The sequence below is a fragment of the Bombina bombina genome, chromosome 12 (assembly GCF_027579735.1).
Source record: "Bombina bombina isolate aBomBom1 chromosome 12, aBomBom1.pri, whole genome shotgun sequence".
Taxonomy (NCBI): domain Eukaryota; kingdom Metazoa; phylum Chordata; class Amphibia; order Anura; family Bombinatoridae; genus Bombina; species Bombina bombina.
Genome location: NC_069510.1, coordinates 12,729,980 through 12,751,541, shown reverse-complemented (window position 1 = coordinate 12,751,541; position 21,562 = coordinate 12,729,980). Strand labels below are relative to the sequence as shown.

General features: G+C 39.2%; 1 protein-coding gene across 1 annotated transcript in view; it reads right to left on the bottom strand.

Moving 5' to 3' along the window:
* Positions 1-21,562, bottom strand: part of GFI1B (growth factor independent 1B transcriptional repressor) — a 49,712-nt gene that overhangs the window by 21,751 nt on the left and 6,399 nt on the right. Inside the window, exons 2-3 of the mRNA XM_053695414.1 lie at positions 5,149-5,263; positions 2,859-3,020 (exon numbers count right to left, since the gene is read on the bottom strand). Of these exons, the coding sequence (XP_053551389.1) occupies positions 2,859-3,020; positions 5,149-5,260 (274 nt within the window). The 5' untranslated portion in view covers positions 5,261-5,263. The remainder of the gene's footprint in view (positions 1-2,858; positions 3,021-5,148; positions 5,264-21,562) is intronic.

Below are 21,562 nucleotides of genomic sequence, written 5' to 3'. Positions count from 1 at the left end.
TCATAATATAGAAGGTGATATCATAAAAGTAGTCTTTTAAGCATGACAGATCACATAATAAAATAAGATCTACATGCATTGTAGATAATTTATTAAACTTAGCATTGTAAGCCTTGTCATAAATTCAGGTCTTCGTCCATGGTAAGCCACATAATAAAATCAGATCTACAAGCATGGGAGGTCACGTTGTAAAAACAGATCTACAAGCATGGTGGGTCACATCTGTTATGACTCCAGGTTGCCATGACACTGTTTTGATGCCAGATTGCCCCGTCTCGGGTCGCCTTTGGCGCGGCGCGGCACTCATGATGCGCCGCGTCACCTTTGGTACACTTTTTCCTTTAAATGCCAGTTTATCTGTCTCATTGCCCTAGTATTGAGTGTATCTCGTGGGTGTGTCTTGAACTATGTTTTTAGATATCGAATTCTGGCTTGTGACCTGGACCTCCTTTTGACCATTCTTCTGCCTGCTGATTCCACTCTGTTTGTTGCCCGATTGGTTCTGACCTTGGATTTCCCTGACTAAGCTTTTGGACTCTGATTCTGTTTCCAGTTACCGTTTGGTTTGACCTCTGGCCTGTCGACTCTGCCTTGACCTTTCTGGTCATTTTCTGGTTTATTGCTTCTGGGTCTCCTCCAGGTGCTCAGCCTATCCCTTCCTGGGTCCTAACACTACTATCCCGAAGATTTTTCGTTATCACTCCACTTAACGCCTGGGTAACAAGACTACTGGCCAAGTTTGATTTGATAGCGAAATATCTTTGTAGACATAAATCATGTCTACAAAACATAGTAGGTCATATCATAAAAATAGGTCTTCAAAATGGTAGGCTATATATTAAAAGTATCTCTAATAGCATGATAGGTAATATCACAAAACAAGGTTTGCAAGTATAGTAGGTAACTTAAGAAAATAAGGTTTACAAGCAAGGTAGGTCATGTCATAAAATCAGTTCTATATTCATGGTAGCCAACATAAAAATTTAGGTCTACAACTATAGTAGGTCAAGTCATAATATCAGATCTTCAAGCATGGTAGGTCACATCATAAAATTGGGTCTACAAGCATTGTATGAGATGTTATAAATTCAAGTATGCAAGCATTAGAGGTCACCTCATAAAATCAAATCTAGAAGCATGGTAGGCCACATTATAAAATCTGGTCTACAAGCATGGTATGTTACATTATAAAATCAGGTCTAAAAGCATGGTAGGTCACTTATTAAAATAACATTTACAAGTATGGTAGGTCATATCATAAAATCAGGTCTCCATAAATAGCAGATTTTAAAATAAAATCAAGTCTAAACCATAGTGTAGTGACTCAAATAGGATGGAAGGCAACTGTAGACCTTTTGTTGAGATTTGTATCACTGTGGCCTCTATATTCCCTGGATTTGTGGGAAATACAGAAAAAGGCAGTGAGTGACTTTATTGGAAAAGATCCTGTGAGTCTACTACTTTACTAATATCGGCAGAGTAGTATTCAGAGAGCTAATATAAGGCTAGTGGATCAGTAGCTGAGAAATCCTAGGAGTATGTGAGTATTACAATTTAGGGATATGTCCCTTTAAGAGGTGGATGGTGAGCGGTAATGTTCGTGAGTATATTTTAGACTGATTTGCCTAAGGGCTTGGCCCTTTAAGATTAGGGTGTTCAGTTGTTTGGGCATAGGATAAAGCTATATTCAGCAGGCATGCAAGAAGGATACAAAGTTACAAAGTCAGTCAGCTCTGAGTCAACTCCGGATATGAGAAGAGGGAGGAGCGTATCCTAAGAACTCACACTGCAAACAATTCAGCTCAGAGACCTTCTGTGTGGCAAAACAGCTGATCGCCTGAACAGCTGTAGAGAGCCGCGGTCATGTGACCCCTTAATGTGTCGGTCTGGAATCTCCGGTTGCGGCAAACAGTGAGTTTATGCTGCGTAACTTGATCCGAGTAAAAACCCTTGTTAGTGTAAATTCAACCCTAGGAGGATGGCAGGCTAACTGGTTTCACTCAGATGAGAACTCACGTAGTGGATTTTGTAGATAAATTCCGGAGTGGATGAGGAATGAATGCTCACAGTGAAAGCAAAGTAACACAGAACCAAGTGAATGAAACTTCTTGTAGGAAGGAGGTAGATTAGGAGATTAACCCCAATAGGGAGAATAAGATCCTTGGGAGGCAAGTGCTGTAGAAATCCGTGTGCTACAAAAGCAGAAACAACAATCCTGCTCCGGCTCAGCTCACTGTAAGACTAACCAAACAAATTACTAAGCACTTGTCTGCAGCTGAGGGGAAGCTTATAAAGGAGAAGGGGGAAGGGCCAAAAGGATATCCTGACACATAGTAGGCCATGTCATTAAATCAGGTCTACAAGCATGGTAGGTCACATTATAAAACCAGGCCTACAAGCATGGTAGGCCACATCATAAAATCAGGTCTACAATCATGGTAGGCCACCTCATAAAATCACATCTACAAGCATGGTAGGCCACATCATAAAATCACATCTACAAGCATGGTAGGCCACATCATAAAATCACATCTACAAGCATGGTAGGCCACATCATAAAATCACATCTACAAGCATAGTAGGCCACATCATAAAATCACATCTACAAGCATGGTAGGCCACATCATAAAATCAGGTCTACAAGCATGGTAGGCCACCTCATAAAATCAGGTCTACAAGCATGGTAGGCCATCTCATAAAATCACATCTACAAGCATGGTAGGCCACATCATAAAATCAGGTCCACAAGTATAATAGGCCATGACTATAAGCAAACTATGATATTAAATAAAAACTGTTTTACAAGTATGATAACCCTTAACATGCAGCTCTTTGAAAATTCACTTGTCTCAGTTTACCTTGAATGTTTGGTGAGGAAACACTTCTATTCAGATATGAAGACTTCTCTTTGTCATCATCTGTGTCTTTCCATTCCTCTTCCTTGATCAAGCTCTCCAGATTTTTTTCTTTGAGTGCTGTACAGAGTGGAGGGACTTCATCTGCAGATCCAGCTGACTGAACTAAGACAATAGACAGATGTAAAATTAGATTAGGTAAACCTTACAGTTTTGATTAAAAGAACATTATAGCAGCATGGATCAATCACATGTGGTTACAATGGTGACATAAATATATCTCAAATCTTTTCTTTTTTTCCCACAATGAAATCATTATGACTCTTTTGTCATCTGCCAGGATTATCTTATTGTATATGACATGCAGGTGTTCTTGTGTTTCCAAGAGAAAATGTTTCCTCTAGATATGATTTGCCAAAATCAGTATTACAAAATAACTTGGGAAGAATAAGCTTGTTGACACATCATGTGTAAAACCACAATGTTTGCCCTGATACTGAGCCAATTAATTTGTGTCTCAAATCCGGCTTTGATTGAGCTAACAAAACATTTCCTTGAATCATGGTCATGTCTTCCAGGGGAGGAGGATCTGAAGATTCAGGAAAGATTCCTTTGCTCTCAAAATAGTTCTGCAACATTATAACTAATGAGCGAAATCTGTATTGGAGCATGCAAACAACAGTACTCTCCTTAGATTCACAGACTTCATTTATTGCTTTTCAGCTATTTGTTAGGTTTCTTTTTATCTACTGAGATCCTATACATTTATAACTAATAATATAGTAATTTAAGGGTTATTTAGTGACTTATGTAAATTTTAAAATGTATTTGTTAAGCTTTACAACACTGTATCTTGCCCAATTAATATGTTCCTTTATAATTAAATACTTTATTTAGCAGCATAGTGCTTAAAGGGACACTTGGGTAATTAAGAGCATGCAATTCTAAATAACTTCCCAATTTATTTATATTTTCAAATGGTGCAGTATATTTATATGTACACTTTCTATGCCACCAGCTCCTACTGAGCATGTGTAAGAGTTCACATTGTATACATAGGGCCCCATTTATTAAGCTTCTGATGCAGCATTGGGGCCTCAGCGTTTCAGGCTCATGTGAAGGGACCTGAAATGCTATTTAAGTAGCTGTATTCTTAAGACTGCAACTACTTAGCCCCTTGCTACCATCTAAAATGTGGTAGAGTTAAATCATCCTGATCCGATCTGGTCGGAATGATTGACAGCCCCTGCTTGTGCACACTTGGCTGCACACGAGTAGGGGGAGCCCTTGCACAATAAGCACCTGTGATGCCAGGTGGAGTCTTGGTTGGCTTTTTATAAATGGGCCCATAGTGTATACATGTGATTCATTGATGGTGAAATGTAAGGAAATGTTGATATTTGTGAGAAAAAAGCTACTGTTTATTTAAATATATCATACATTTGTTGTTGATTATGCAAATTTTCTGTATTTAATGGCCCTTTAATAATCTAACTGTATGGCAGCACGTTTCAGAGTAGATAGACAGACACACAGATAGATAGATAAATAGATAGATACAAATAGAGATATAGATAGATACAGATAGACTTTTTTTCAAAATAGCATTTTTCATCTCCATATTTCTAAGACTTTTCTCTCAAAGGAGGCTCAAAAAAATCTTAGCAAAGGACCACTAATAAGTGGTACATGATAAATAAAAGCTATTATTAAGTCCTAAAGTGATTTATTGATTATCCTCAAAAGATAAAGGGCTGAGTGAACACTGTCAAGGCTTGGGCCTGTATCTTGAGCTTTTGCCAGCTGGGCAAATAACCAAGCTAGGCATATTCCTGATATAGTGCTCAGTTAAATAACATTAAATAAAGTACACATCTCATGTGCTCGCCTTCAGCTAATGAGGCTCGCCAGAAACAGCAGTTATGAAGCAGCGATCACAAAGACCGCTGCTCCATAACCTGTCCGCCTGCTCTGAGCAGGCGGACAGACATCGCCGGAAATCAACCCGATCGAGTACGATCGGGTTGATTGACGCCCCCTGCTGGCGGCCCTTTGGCCGCGAGTCTGCAGGGGGTGGCGTTGCAATGCTGAATACGCCGAGCGTATTGCTCGCCGTATTCAGCGAGGTCTGGCGGACCTGATCCGCACTGTCGGATCAGGTCCGACAGACCTTGATAAATAGAGGCCTTAGTCCCTAGTCTGCATCTTTTTAGTTTATTGTGTATCCTTAGATACTACACAGCCTGAAATCTGAGCCTTCCCCTGGTACGAGCAGTCACAGAAATCTACCTACCTTTATACAGGGCTAGGAGGGGGTCTGAAATATCCATCCCTCTGTCCTCCACATAGCGGTACTGCTGGTATGTGTGGGTCTTCTTGCTCTTTACCAAAAAGGAGCGGGGCATCTCCTAAAGTCGGAAGAAATTCACATGAGCATTAGTTATCTGATTGCAAAAGAAACAAAATGGTAATATGGCAGTTGCAGGTGATCATGTTTTAGAAATTGTATTAATAAAAACATTTTTGGAGACATATATGGCAGCTTATGCACATTCAATGACCCTTGTAACAGAAACACTGTGCCATGCCATGGCTCTCTGCAAATGTCAGTTGCACATAGGTTAAACTGTGTGCTTCACATGAGACGATGAAGTACTGTGAGATCTGAATGTAACATGACACATCTATGGGCTAGATTTATTAAAGCTGAGGTGGACAGGGGCTCGTATACGCTCCCCTGTACGCCTCAGCTCGCCTGTGGCGGGGCAAAATTACCCGCAGGTATTCGCCATTGCAAACGAGCGCAATTTTGCACTCGCGTGCAATCCCGCCCCCTGCCCACGCACAGCCAATAAAGTGCGGGCAGGAGCTGTCAATCTCCTCGGTCTGACTAGACCGAGGAGACTGAATTTCGCCACCTTAGAGGTGGCGAAGAGGTTAGGGAAGCGGCGGTCTGGTGACCGCTGCTTGATAAATTACGGCGAGCAAGTTCTTATGAGAACTTGCAGCCGTAGGGCTTTAATAAATCTAGCCCTATTATGTGTAGCACAGCTTGCACTGACAAACACTATCCCTGCATGGTACAGACACGCACATTATGGGAAGTGCAGTGTTTTGTAGCATTGAGATGGCAGTTTGTGGAATTAGTAGGTTATTTTCTAAAACTAAGAGCCAAATTACGAGTGGAGCTCTAATAGTTAAGCGCGAGAGATAAGGGATTTATTGCGGGTGTTTGCACTCGTCGGTTTTACCGCTTAAATTATGTGTTGAAAGTAAATGTGATCACTTGAGCGCAGTCCCGATTTATACTAGAATGATTTTTGCGTCTTCAGAGCTCTATTTAACTGTTTCACAAAACAAAAAAGTGTAACTAAAACACATCAAAATTAATTTCAAAGTGCAGTTACACTCATAATAACACCATCGAATATTTAAATATTTCAAATAATATTGTACACAAAAGCTATAAAGGCTCAAAGATATGAGATCCCAGATGTTAGAAAATAAGGCAGGTAAAGGTCTTTAACATAGAGATACAGACATATACATGTCTAAAGATGTCTATGTATGTATATATTTATATACAGTATATATATATATATATGTACAGATGTATTTATGTATTTATATGTATGTATATATACAGTATATATATATATATATATATATATATATATGTACAGATGTATTTATGTATTTATATGTATGTATATATACAGTATATATATATATATATATATATATATATGTACAGATGTATTTATGTATTTATATGTATGTATATATACAGTATATATATATATATATATGTACAGATGTATTTATGTATTTATATGTATGTATATATACAGTATATATATATATATATATATGTACAGATGTATTTATGTATTTATATGTATGTATATATACAGTATATATATATATATATATATGTACAGATGTATTTATGTATTTATATGTATGTATATATACAATATATATATATATATATATATATATATATATATATATATATATGTACAGATGTATTTATGTATTTATATGTATGTATATATACAATATATATATATATATATATATATATATATATATATATATATGTACAGATGTATTTATGTATTTATATGTATGTATATATACAGTATATATATATATGTACAGATGTATTTATGTATTTATATGTATGTATATATACAGTATATATATATATATATGTACAGATGTATTTATGTATTTATATGTATGTATATATACAGTATATATATATATATATATATGTACAGATGTATTTATGTATTTATATGTATGTATATATACAGTATATATATATATATATATATATATATATATGTACAGATGTATTTATGTATTTATATGTATGTATATATACAGTATATATATATATATATGTACAGATGTATTTATGTATTTATATGTATGTATATATACAGTATATATATATATATATATATATATATATATGTGTGTGTACAGATGTATTTATGTATTTATATGTATGTATATATACAGTATATATATATATGTACAGATGTATTTATGTATTTATATGTATGTATATATACAGTATATATATATATATATATATATGTACAGATGTATTTATGTATTTATATGTATATATACAGTATATATATATATATATATATATATATAGATGTATTTATGTATTTATATGTATGTATATATACAGTATATATATATATATATATATATATATATATGTGTGTACAGATGTATTTATGTATTTATATGTATGTATATATACAGTATATATATATAAATATATATATATATATGTGTGTGTATTTACAGACATATATACACATAAATACATATGTACACATATATACACACATACAGTATATAAGTGCATGGAAGAAAACTTATTTTATAAAGTGTTATACTGTGTATTTACTGTAAATATTTCACATTCCTATGTTCTGCACAATAGAATATGTTCTAAGTATTTGTTAATAGATATATATAATCATCTATATATATAATTATAAATATATATTTGTGCAAATAAAACATCATATATATAAATAGAAATATGTATTTATTAATAAATAGAACATATTCTGCTATGTGAAGAACATTGGAATGTAAAATATTCATATTTTCATGTCGGGGTAGCGATTGGGTTTGCGCACGAGTTAGGTGTTAGTATTTTCCCCCCACTTTTTTGTCCCATTTACCTCTCTGGGGTAATATGTGAAAATGCTTGCAATATTCCAAGTTCGTTTTTTTTTCGCGCTCATCGGGTTAGCACAAGAGTGAAAACAGTTTATTTTCAACTCATAAAATGAGTGCATCCCGGCGAGCACAAACTGCTTACTTCTAGCGCAGTTAACGCTCTAACAGGAGCATTAAACAGTGCTCTACTTGTAATTTGGCACTAAATGTGGGAGGTGCTTGTCGCTATTAATGTTGCTAATGCTGACACATTGGATGTGCAATTACATGATCGCCTGAGCAGAGCAGGGGTGGAGTTAAGCAATCACATGAGCACCTTAGCAGTGCAGGGGTGGGCTAAGCAATCACATGAGCACCACCTGAGCAGTGTAGAGGTGGGGCTAAACAATCACATAAGCACCACCTGAGTAGTGCAGAGGTGGGGCTAAGCAATCACATGAGCACCACCTGAGCAGTGTAGAGGTGGGGCTAAACAATCACATGAGCACTACCTGAGCAGTGCAGAGGTGAGGCTAAGCAATCACATGAGCACCACCTGAGCAGTGCAGGGGTTTGGCTAAGCAATCACATGAGCACCACCTGAGCAGTGCAGGGGTGGGGTTAAGCAATCACATGAGCACCACTTGAGCAGTGCAGGGGTGGGGTTAAGCAATCACATGAGCACCACCTGAGCACTGCAGAGGTGGGGCTAAGCAATTACATGAGCACCACTAGAGCAGTAAAGGGGTGGGGCTAAGCAATCACATGAGCAGGGGTGGGACAGTGTTTTGGTGGTTCTGAGTAAAGTATGGCTGACTCTGCAGGGTTTGCAATATGCCATGTTTCTTTTAATGGAGACTGAGGAAAAACTAGAGAAAAGAAGGAAACATGGGGGAGCAAATTATGACAATTTCATGAAATACATGACAGCTTGGAACGTGACTTTCACAGGGCAGTTCTGCCTAAGGTCTGTCCCAGAGGCTACAGTGCCTTTGCATTTGTATAAAAGTTGCGTGTACTCCCCTGAGGGTCATTCCTCTGCACTGTAAATGTATCACCAGATGTGTGTAGCTTGTGATAATATTACATCATTTGTTTGGTCCAAACTACTCCTCTACTCCACTCTGTCTGCCTTGCCTACATGGCACATACCTGATGCTTACTGCTTTTTACATGTAATGCAGGTTTACAGCACATACAGGCTGCATTACTTGTCTCTCTAAAACATCACTCTTTTGGAGTTACTTTTTACAAGTTTATATTGTATGTCTCTGGTTTTGTAGCCACCTATTTAAAAAGTTGAATACATTTTTAAGCATATATTGAGTATATTCCTCACTTTTCTCTAATCATTCCAGCACTGACCTGTTTGCAGCAAGTCTGCAGCAACTCTCCTTCAGATATATGCAGTGTAACCTAGGTTCCAAAATGGCCGTGTTTAGTGTCCCTTTAAAGGGACAGTCTAGTATAAATTAAACTTTCATTATTCAGATAGGACTTTTAATTTTAATCAACTTTTCAATTTACTTTTATCATCAAATTTGCTTTTTTCTCTTGGTATTCTTAGTTTAAACTAGACATAGACAGGCTCATATGTCAATTTCTAAGCCTTTGAGGGCTGCCCCTTATCACAGGCTTTTTAAATCTCTTTTCAACACAAAGAGACAGAAAGTACATGTGGGCCATATAGATAACACTGTGTTCAGGCACAGGGGGTTATTTAAGATTTAGCACAAAACAATGCTAAATTTAAGACAATAGATAATACACAGTCACAGTCATGTGATCAGGGGGCTGGAAGAAGGTTCCTAGATACAAGGTAATCACAGAGGTAAAAAGTACATTAATATAACTGTGTTGGTTATGCAAAACTGGGGAATGGGTAATAAAGGGATTATCTATCTTTTAAAACAATAACAATTCTAAGGTAGACTGTCCCTTGAAGGCAGTGTTCTCCAAATCCAGTCCTTAGGATCATTAAAAGGACAGATAATAATTATAGCTTAACTAGAGCACAGGTATAAAAATCAGCTGATTATTTCACTAGTTAACATATAATGAATCTCTGCCTTGTTAAAGGGACACTAAACCCAATTTTTTTCTTTAATGGTTCAGATAAAGCAGGAATTTTAAGCAACTTTCTAATTTACTCCTATAATTAACTTTTAATTATCTTGTTATCTTTATTTAAAAAGCAGAACTAGAACTGCTTGCTCAATGTTAAAGTCGGCATTCAGTGATGTCAGCAATTCAGCGATGTCGGCATACGCTGTCGGCATTCAGCGATGTCTGGCGGACATGATACGCTACAGCACATCATGTCCCCCAGACTTTGATAAATCGGCCCCTGAGTGCCACGTACACGATGATATCTGATGCGTAAGTCTCACAAAAAACACAAAGCACCTGTGGCACCAGAACCTGAAGGCAACAAAATACACCAAACCCTGTAGAGAAAGTGCAAAGCCATAGAAATGTGCAGCTTCTCATTATAATTGTATAACTGCTCCCCACCACCGCAAATCAAGCAATGCACAGATGCAGAAGATGCCCTGCTCATCACTCACACAGGGAGAATACACAAAGACAATGTGATACCAGTTTGGAAGATGCTGCAGTGTGCATATCACAGGTTTGGTATTGCTGTTTGTTTAGAAAAAGACTTGCAAAAGGAAAACAGAAAAGTAATCCCAAACTGGCAAGAACCTGGCTTCAGATGGCACTTGATTTGTATGGAAATTTGCATGTGTCACAGCCACAGTAATGCATTGATCAGGGAGAGTAGCTCTGGCATGATGTCATTACAGAGTTTCACTTGTTTTAGGTAAATAAGAGCTCAGGAGGGTATGCAAAATCCCAGAACAGTCTTATCACACCTTACTTTGTATAAGGCACTTGATGGTAAGAGCTACAAATACAGGTAAGGCCAGAACAGTTTTATCACACCTTACTTTGTATAAGGCACTTGATGGTAAGAGCTACAAATACAGGTAAGGCCAGAACAGTCTTATCACACCTTACTTTGTATAAGGCACTTGATGGTAAGGGCTACAAATATAGGTAAGGTCAGAACAGTCTTATCACACCTTACTTTGTATAAGGCACTTGATGGTAAGGGCTACAAATACAGGTAAGGCCAGAACACTCTTATCACACCTTACTTTGTATAAGGCACTTGATGGTAAGGGCTACAAATACAGGTAAGGCCAGAACAGTTTTATCACACCTTACTTTGTATAAGGCACTTGATGGTAAGGGCTACAAATACAGGTAAGGCCAGAACAGTTTTATCACACCTTACTTTGTATAAGGCACTTGATGGTAAGAGCTACAAATACAGGTAAGGCCAGAACAGTCTTATCACACCTTACTTTGTATAAGGCACTTGATGGTAAGAGCTACAAATACAGGTAAGGTCAGAACAGTCTTATCACACCTTACTTTGTATAAGGCACTTGATGGTAAGGGCTACAAATACAGGTAAGGCCAGAACAGTTTTATCACACCTTACTTTGTATAAGGCACTTGATGGTAAGGGCTACAAATACAGGTAAGGCCAGAACAGTCTTATCACACCTTACTTTGTATAAGGCACTTGATGGTAAGGGCTACAAATACAGGTAAGGCCAGAACAGTCTTATCACACCTTACTTTGTATAAGGCACTTGATGGTAAGAGCTACAAATACAGGTAAGGCCAGAACAGTCTTATCACACCTTACTTTGTATAAGGCACTTGATGGTAAGGGCTACAAATACAGGTAAGGCCAGAACACTCTTATCACACCTTACTTTGTATAAGGCACTTGATGGTAAGGGCTACAAATACAGGTAAGGCCAGAACAGTCTTATCACACCTTACTTTGTATAAGTCACTTGATGGTAAGGGCTACAAATACAGGTAAGGCCAGAACAGTCTTATCACACCTTACTTTGTATAAGGCACTTGATGGTAAGGGCTACAAATACAGGTAAGGCCAGAACAGTCTTATCACACCTTACTTTGTATAAGGCACTTGATGGTAAGGGCTACAAATACAGGTAAGGCCAGAACAGTCTTATCACACCTTACTTTGTATAAGGCACTTGATGGTAAGGGCTACAAATATAGGTAAGGTCAGAACAGTCTTATCACACCTTACTTTGTATAAGGCACTTGATGGTAAGGGCTACAAATACAGGTAAGGCCAGAACAGTCTTATCACACCTTACTTTGTATAAGGCACTTGATGGTAAGGGCTACAAATATAGGTAAGGTCAGAACAGTCTTATCACACCTTACTTTGTATAAGGCACTTGATGGTAAGGGCTACAAATACAGGTAAGGCCAGAACAGTCTTATCACACCTTACTTTGTATAAGGCACTTGATGGTAAGGGCTACAAATACAGCTAAGGCCAGAACAGTCTTATCACACCTTACTTTGTATAAGGCACTTGATGGTAAGGGCTACAAATACAGGTAAGGCCAGAACAGTCTTATCACACCTTACTTTGTATAAGGCACTTGATGGTAAGGGCTACAAATACAGGTAAGGCCAGAACAGTCTTATCACACCTTACTTTGTATAAGGCACTTGATGGTAAGGGCTACAAATACAGGTAAGGCCAGAACAGTCTTATCACACCTTACTTTGTATAAGGCACTTGATGGTAAGGGCTACAAATACAGGTAAGGCCAGAACAGTCTTATCACACCTTACTTTGTATAAGGCACTTGATGGTAAGGGCTACAAATACAGGTAAGGCCAGAACAGTCTTATCACACCTTACTTTGTATAAGGCACTTGATGGTAAGGGCTACAAATACAGGTAAGGCCAGAACAGTCTTATCACACCTTACTTTGTATAAGTCACTTGATGGTAAGGGCTACAAATACAGGTAAGGCCAGAACAGTCTTATCACACCTTACTTTGTATAAGGCACTTGATGGTAAGGGCTACAAATACAGGTAAGGCCAGAACAGTCTTATCATACCTTACTTTGTATAAGGCACTTGATGGTAAGGGCTACAAATACAGGTAAGGTCAGAACAGTCTTATCACACCTTACTTTGTATAAGGCACTTGATGGTAAGGGCTACAAATACAGGTAAGGCCAGAACAGTCTTATCATACCTTACTTTGTATAAGGCACTTGATGGTAAGAGCTACAAATACAGGTAAGGCCAGAACAGTCTTATCACACCTTACTTTGTATAAGGCACTTTATGGTAAGAGCTACAAATACAGGTAAGGCCAGAACAGTCTTATCACACCTTACTTTGTATAAGGCACTTGATGGTAAGAGCTACAAATACAGGTAAGGCCAGAACAGTCTTATCACACCTTACTTTGTATAAGGCACTTGATGGTAAGGGCTACAAATACAGGTAAGGTCAGAACAGTCTTATCACACCTTACTTTGTATAAGGCACTTGATGGTAAGAGCTACAAATACAGGTAAGGCCAGAACAGTCTTATCACACCTTACTTTGTATAAGGCACTTGATGGTAAGGGCTACAAATACAGGTAAGGCCAGAACAGTCTTATCATACCTTACTTTGTATAAGGCACTTGATGGTAAGAGCTACAAATACAGGTAAGGCCAGAACAGTCTTATCACACCTTACTTTGTATAAGGCACTTTATGGTAAGAGCTACAAATACAGGTAAGGCCAGAACAGTCTTATCACACCTTACTTTGTATAAGGCACTTGATGGTAAGAGCTACAAATACAGGTAAGGCCAGAACAGTCTTATCACACCTTACTTTGTATAAGGCACTTGATGGTAAGGGCTACAAATACAGGTAAGGTCAGAACAGTCTTATCACACCTTACTTTGTATAAGGCACTTGATGGTAAGAGCTACAAATACAGGTAAGGCCAGAACAGTCTTATCACACCTTACTTTGTATAAGGCACTTGATGGTAAGGGCTACAAATACAGGTAAGGCCAGAACAGTCTTATCACACCTTACTTTGTATAAGGCACTTGATGGTAAGGGCTACAAATACAGGTAAGGCCAGAACAGTCTTATCACACCTTACTTTGTATAAGGCACTTGATGGTAAGGGCTACAAATACAGGTAAGGCCAGAACAGTCTTATCACACCTTACTTTGTATAAGGCACTTGATGGTAAGGGCTACAAATACAGGTAAGGCCAGAACAGTCTTATCACACCTTACTTTGTATAAGGCACTTGATGGTAAGGGCTACAAATACAGGTAAGGCCAGAACAGTCTTATCACACCTTACTTTGTATAAGGCACTTGATGGTAAGGGCTACAAATACAGGTAAGGCCAGAACAGTTTTATCACACCTTACTTTGTATAAGGCACTTGATGGTAAGAGCTACAAATACAGGTAGGGTCAGAACAGTCTTATCACACCTTACTTTGCATAAGGCACTTGATGGTAAGGGCTACAAATACAGGTAAGGCCAGAACAGTCTTATCACACCTTACTTTGTATAAGGCACTTGATGGTAAGGGCTACAAATACAGGTAAGGCCAGAACAGTCTTATCACACCTTACTTTGTATAAGGCACTTGATGGTAAGAGCTACAAATACAGGTAAGGCCAGAACAGTCTTATCACACCTTACTTTGTATAAGGCACTTGATGGTAAGGGCTACAAATACAGGTAAGGCCAGAACAGTCTTATCACACCTTACTTTGTATAAGGCACTTGATGGTAAGGGCTACAAATACAGGTAAGCCCAGAACAGTCTTATCACACCTTACTTTGTATAAGGCACTTGATGGTAAGAGCTACAAATACAGGTAAGGTCAGAACAGTCTTATCACACCTTACTTTGTATAAGGCACTTGATGGTAAGGGCTACAAATACAGGTAAGGCCAGAACAGTACTCTTATCACACCTTACTTTGTATAAGGCACTTGATGGTAAGAGCTACAAATACAGGTAAGGCCAGTACAGTCTTATCACACCTTACTTTGTATAAGGCACTTGATGGTAAGGGCTACAAATACAGGTAAGACCAGAACAGTCTTATCACACCTTACTTTGTATAAGGCACTTGATGGTAAGGGCTACAAATACAGGTAAGGCCAGAACAGTCTTATCACACCTTACTTTGTATAAGGCACTTGATGGTAAGGGCTACAAATACAGGTAAGGCCAGAACAGTCTTATCACACCTTACTTTGTATAAGGCACTTGATGGTAAGGGCTACAAATACAGGTAAGGCCAGAACAGTCTTATCACACCTTACTTTGTATAAGGCACTTGATGGTAAGGGCTACAAATACAGGTAAGGCCAGAACAGTCTTATCACACCTTACTTTGTATAAGGCACTTGATGGTAAGGGCTACAAATACAGGTAAGGCCAGAACAGTCTTATCACACCTTACTTTGTATAAGGCACTTGATGGTAAGGGTTACAAATACAGGTAGGGATGCACCGAAATTTTGGCCGCAGAAATTTTCGGCCGAAAATTGCATTTTTGGCTATTTCGGTTTTCGTTTTTTTAGCCTGTTATTTTCGGTAAAATTATTGTGTAGCATGTTTCAAATTTGATGCTGCTGTTTAAGTTTATTACTTGACTTACTGTTCTGCATATAATGAGTTTTCTAGGACTATAATTGGTAAAAAAAAAACACATAATTTATGCTTACCTGATAAATTCCTTTCTTCTGTAGTGTGATCAGTCCACGGGTCATCATTACTTGTGGGATATTAACTGCTCCCCTACAGGAAGTGCAAGAGGATTCACCCAGCAGAGTTGCTATATAGCTCCTCCCCTCTACGTCACCTCCAGTCATTCGACCAAGGACCAACGAGAAAGGAGAAGCCAAGGGTGTAGTGGTGACTGGAGTATAATTTAAAAAATATTTACCTGCCTTAAAAAACAGGGCGGGCCGTGGACTGATCACACTACAGAAGAAAGGAATTTATCAGGTAAGCATAAATTATGTTTTCTTCTGTTAAGTGTGATCAGTCCACGGGTCATCATTACTTGTGGGATACCAATTCCAAAGCAAAAGTACACGGATGACGGGAGGGATAGGCAGGCTCTTTATACAGAAGGAACCACTGCCTGAAGAACCTTTCTCCCAAAAATAGCCTCCGAGGAAGCAAAAGTGTCAAATTTGTAAAATTTGGAAAAAGTATGAAGCGAAGACCAAGTTGCAACCTTGCAAATCTGTTCAACAGAGGCCTCATTCTTAAAGGCCCAAGTGGAAGCCACAGCTCTAGTGGAATGAGCTGTAATTCTTTCAGGAGGCTGCTGTCCAGTAGTCTCATAAGCTAAACGAATTATGCTACGAAGCCAAAAAGAGAGAGAGGTAGCAGAAGCTTTTTGACCTCTCCTCTGACCAGAGTAAACGACAAACAGGGAAGACGTTTGTCGAAAATCTTTAGTTGCCTGTAAATAAAATTTAAGGGCACGAACTACATCCAGATTGTGCAAAAGACGTTCCTTCCTCGAAGAAGGATTTGGGCACAAGGATGGAACAACAATCTCCTGATTGATATTCCTGTTAGTGACTACCTTAGGTAAGAACCCAGGCTTAGTACGCAGAACTACCTTATCCGAGTGAAAAATCAAATAAGGAGAATCACAATGTAAGGCTGATAACTCAGAGACTCTTCGAGCCGAGGAAATAGCCATTAAAAATAGAACTTTCCAAGATAACAACTTTATATCAATGGAATGAAGGGGTTCAAACGGAACACCCTGTAAAACGTTAAGAACAAGGTTTAAACTCCATGGTGGAGCCACAGCTTTAAACACAGGTTTAATCCTGGCCAAAGCCTGACAAAAAGCCTGAACGTCTGGAACTTCTGACAGACGCTTGTGTAACAGAATGGACAGAGCTGAGATCTGTCCCTTTAAGGAACTAGCGGATAACCCCTTTTCTAAACCTTCTTGTAGAAAAGACAATATCCTAGGAATCCTAACCTTACTCCAAGAGTAACCTTTGGATTCGCACCAATATAGGTATTTACGCCATATTTTATGGTAAATCTTTCTGGTAACAGGCTTCCTAGCCTGTATTAAGGTATCAATAACTGACTCAGAAAAACCACGCTTTGATAAGATCAAGCGTTCAATTTCCAAGCAGTCAGCTTCAGAGAAGTTAGATTTTGATGTTTGAAAGGACCCTGAATCAGAAGGTCCTGTTTCAGAGGTAACGACCAAGGTGGACAGAATGACATGTCCACCAGATCTGTATACCAAGTCCTGCGTGGCCATGCAGGCGCTATTAGAATCACTGATGCTTTCTCCTGTTTGATTCTGGCAATCAATCGAGGAAGCATCGGGAAAGGTGGAAACACATGAGCCATCCTGAAGGTCCATGGTGCTGTCAAGGCATCTATCAGGACCGCTCCCGGATCCCTGGATCTGGACCCGTAGCGCAGAAGCTTGGCGTTCTGTCGAGACGCCATGAGATCTATCTCTGGTTTGCCCCAACGTCAAAGTATTTGGGCAAAGACCTCTGGATGAAGTTCTGACGACTTAAGAAATCCGCCTCCCAGTTCTCCACTCCCGGGATGTGGATTGCAGACAGGTGGCAAGAGTGAGACTCTGCCCAGCGAATTATCTTCGATACTTCCATCATTGCTAGGGAGCTTCTTGTCCCTCCCTGATGGTTGATATAAGCTACAGTCGTGATGTTGTCCGACTGGAACCTGATGAACCCCCGAGTTGCTAACTGGGGCCAAGCCAGAAGAGCATTGAGGACTGCTCTCAATTCCAGAATGTTTATTGGAAGAAGACTCTCCTCCTGATTCCATAGTCCCTGAGCCTTCAGAGAATTCCAGACAGCGCCCCAACCTAGTAGGCTGGCGTCTGTTGTTACAATTGACCAGTCTGGCCTGCTGAATGGCATTCCCCTGGACAGATGTGGCCGATAAAGCCACCATAGAAGAGAATTTCTGGTCTCTTGAATGGAATGAAGGACACGGCATGCACTTTGAAGTTTTGTTAACCTGTCCTCTGTCAGGTAAATCTTCATTTCTACAGAATCTATCAGAGTCCCCAGGAAGGGAACTCTTGTGAGTGGAAAGAGAGAACTTTTCTCTTCGTTCACTTTCCATCCATGCGACCTTAGAAATGCCAGTACTATCTCTGTATGAGATTTGGCAGTTTGAAAGCTTGAAGCTTGTATCAGTATGTCGTCTAAGTACGGAGCTACTGAAATTCCTCGCGGTCTTAGTACCGCCAGAAGAGTGCCCAGAACCTTTGTGAAGATTCTTGGAGCCGTAGCCAGTCCGAATGGAAGAGCTACAAACTGGTAATGCCTGTCTAAAAAGGCAAACCTTAGATACCGGTAATGACTTCTGTGAATCGGTATGTGAAGGTAAGCATCCTTTAAATCCACTGTGGTCAAGTACTGACCCTCTTGGATCATGGGCAAAATTGTTCGAATAGTTTCCATCTTGAACGATGGAACTCTTAGGAATTTGTTTAGGATCTTTAAATCCAAGATTGGCCTGAAGGTTCCCTCTTTTTTGGGAACTACAAACAGATTTGAGTAAAACCCTTGTCCTTGTTCCAACCGCGGAACTGGATGGATCACTCCCATTAATAAAAGATCTTGTACGCAGCGTAGAAACGCTTCCTTCTTTGTTAGGTTTGTTGACAACCTTGACAGATGAAATCTCCCTCTTGGGGGAGAGGATTTGAAGTCCAGAAGGTATCCCTGAGATATGATCTCTAACGCCCAGGGATCCTGAACATCTCTTGCCCAAGCCTGGGCGAAGAGGGAAAGTCTGCCCCCCACTAGATCCGGTCCCGGATCGGGGGCCCTCAATTCATGCTGTCTTAGGGGCAGCAGCAGGTTTTCTGGCCTGTTTGCCCCTGTTCCAGGACTGGTTAGGTTTCCAGCCTTGTCTGTAGCGAGCAACAGCTCCTTCCTGTTTTGGTGCAGAGGAAGTTGATGCTGCTCCTGCTTTGAAATTACGAAAGGAACGAAAATTGGACTGTCTAGCCTTGGCTTTGGCCTTGTCCTGAGGCAGGGCATGACCTTTACCTCCTGTAATGTCATCAATAATCTCTTTCAAGCCGGGCCCGAATAAGGTCTGCCCTTTGAAAGGAATATTAAGCAATTTAGATTTAGACGTAACATCAGCTGACCAGGATTTTAGCCACAGAGCTCTGCGTGCCTGAATGGCGAATCCTGAATTTTTAGCCGCAAGTTTAGTTAAATGTACTACGGCATCTGAAATAAATGAATTAGCTAACTTAAGGAATTTAAGTTTGTGTGTGATGTCATCTAGTGTGGATGATTGAAGTGTCTCTTCCAGAGACTCAAACCAAAATGCTGCTGCAGCCGTGACAGGCGCAATACATGCAAGAGGTTGCAATATAAACCCTTGTTGAACAAACATTTTCTTAAGGTAACCCTCTAATTTTTTATCCATTGGATCTGAAAAAGCACAGCTATCCTCCACTGGGATAGTGGTACGCTTAGCTAAAGTAGAAACTGCTCCCTCCACCTTAGGGACCATTTGCCATAAGTCCCGTGTGGCGGCGTCTATTGGAAACATTTTTCTGAATATAGGAGGGGGTGAGAAAGGCACACCGGGTCTATCCCACTCCTTAGTAACAATGTCAGTAAGTCTCTTAGGTATAGGAAAAACGTCAGAACTCGTCGGTACCGCAAAATATTTATCCAACCTACACATTTTTTCTGGGATTGCAACTGTGTTACAATCATTCAGAGCCGCTAATACCTCCCCTAGTAACACACGGAGGTTCTCAAGCTTAAATTTAAAATTTGAAATGTCTGAGTCCAGTTTATTTGGATCAGAACCGTCACCCACAGAATGAAGCTCTCCGTCTTCATGTTCTGCAAACTGTGACGCAGTATCAGACATGGCCCTTGCATTATCAGCGCACTCTGTTCTCATCCCAGAGTGATCACGTTTACCTCTTAGTTCTGGTAGTTTAGCCAAAACTTCAGTCATAACAGTAGCCATATCTTGTAATGTGATTTGTAATGGCCGCCCAGATGCACTCGGCGCTACAATATCACGCACCTCCTGAGCGGGAGATGCAGGTACTGACACGTGAGGCGAGTTAGTCGGCATAACTCTCCCCTCGTTGTTTGGTGAAATATGTTCAATTTGTACAGATTGACTATTTTTTAAAGTAGCATCAATACATTTAGTACATAAATTTCTATTGGGCTCCACTTTGGCATTAACACATATAGCACAGATATCTTCCTCTGAATCAGACATGTTTAACACACTAGCAAATAAACAGCAACTTGGAAATACTTTTCAAAGTAATTTACAAATAATATGAAAACGAACTGTGCCTTTAAGAAGCACAGAAAAATATTATAACAGATAAAATAATTAAGTTATAGCATCAATCTTTGTCAGAATATACAGTTTTAGCAAAGGATTGTTCCCCTCAGCAAATGATAACTAACCCAGGCAGCAGAAAAAAAATACACAAATAAACGTTTTTTATATCACAGTCAATACAATCAGCACAGCTCTGCTGTATGATTACTTCCCTCAAAAAAGACTCTTGAGATCCCTGAACTCTGTAGAGATGAACCGGATCATGCAGGAAGAAAATGAACCTCTGACTGAGTTTTTCTGATGCATAGTGAAAGCACCAAAATGGCCCCTCCCCCACACACATAACAGTGAGAGGGATCAGTGAACTGCTCTAATTTAAATCAAAACTATTGCCAAGTGGAAAAAAAGTGCCCAAAACATTTTTTCACCCAGTACCTCAGAGAAAAAAACGTTTTTACATGCCAGCAAAAAAACATTTTACCTCAATAATTAATTGTCATTTAAAACCTATTGCAAGTCCCTGCAAAATAGGTTAAGTCTATGTATACAGTTTAAAAGCCAGAGAAGTACCATTTCCCAGAAAACTGAAGTGTAAAATATACATACATGACAGCCTGATATCAGCTACATCTACTGCATTCAAGGCTGAGTTTACATTATAACGGTATGGCAGGATTTTCTCATCAATTCCATGTCAGAAAATAATAAACTGCTACATACCTCTTTGCAGATTAATCTGCCTGCTGTCCCCTGATCTGAAGTTTACCTCTCCTCAGATGGCCGAGAAACAGCAATATGATCTTAACTACTCCGGCTAAAATCATAGAAAAACTCAGGTAGATTCTTCTTCAAATTCTACCAGAGAAGGAATAACACACTCCGGTGCTATTATAAAATAACAAACTTTTGATTGAAGATATAAAAACTAAATATATCACCATAGTCCTCTCACACATCCTATCTAGTCGTTGGGTGCAAGAGAATGACTGGGGGTGACGTAGAGGGGAGGAGCTATATAGCAACTCTGCTGGGTGAATCCTCTTGCACTTCCTGTAGGGGAGCAGTTAATATCCCACAAGTAATGATGACCCGTGGACTGATCACACTTAACAGAAGAAAACCCTGTTAAATATGATTCTGTTACATAGAACTAAATGAAGAATAATACAGTATATTGATATTTATAATTGTTTTAAGTAGGGATGCACCAAAATTTTGGTTGCTGAAAATGGCA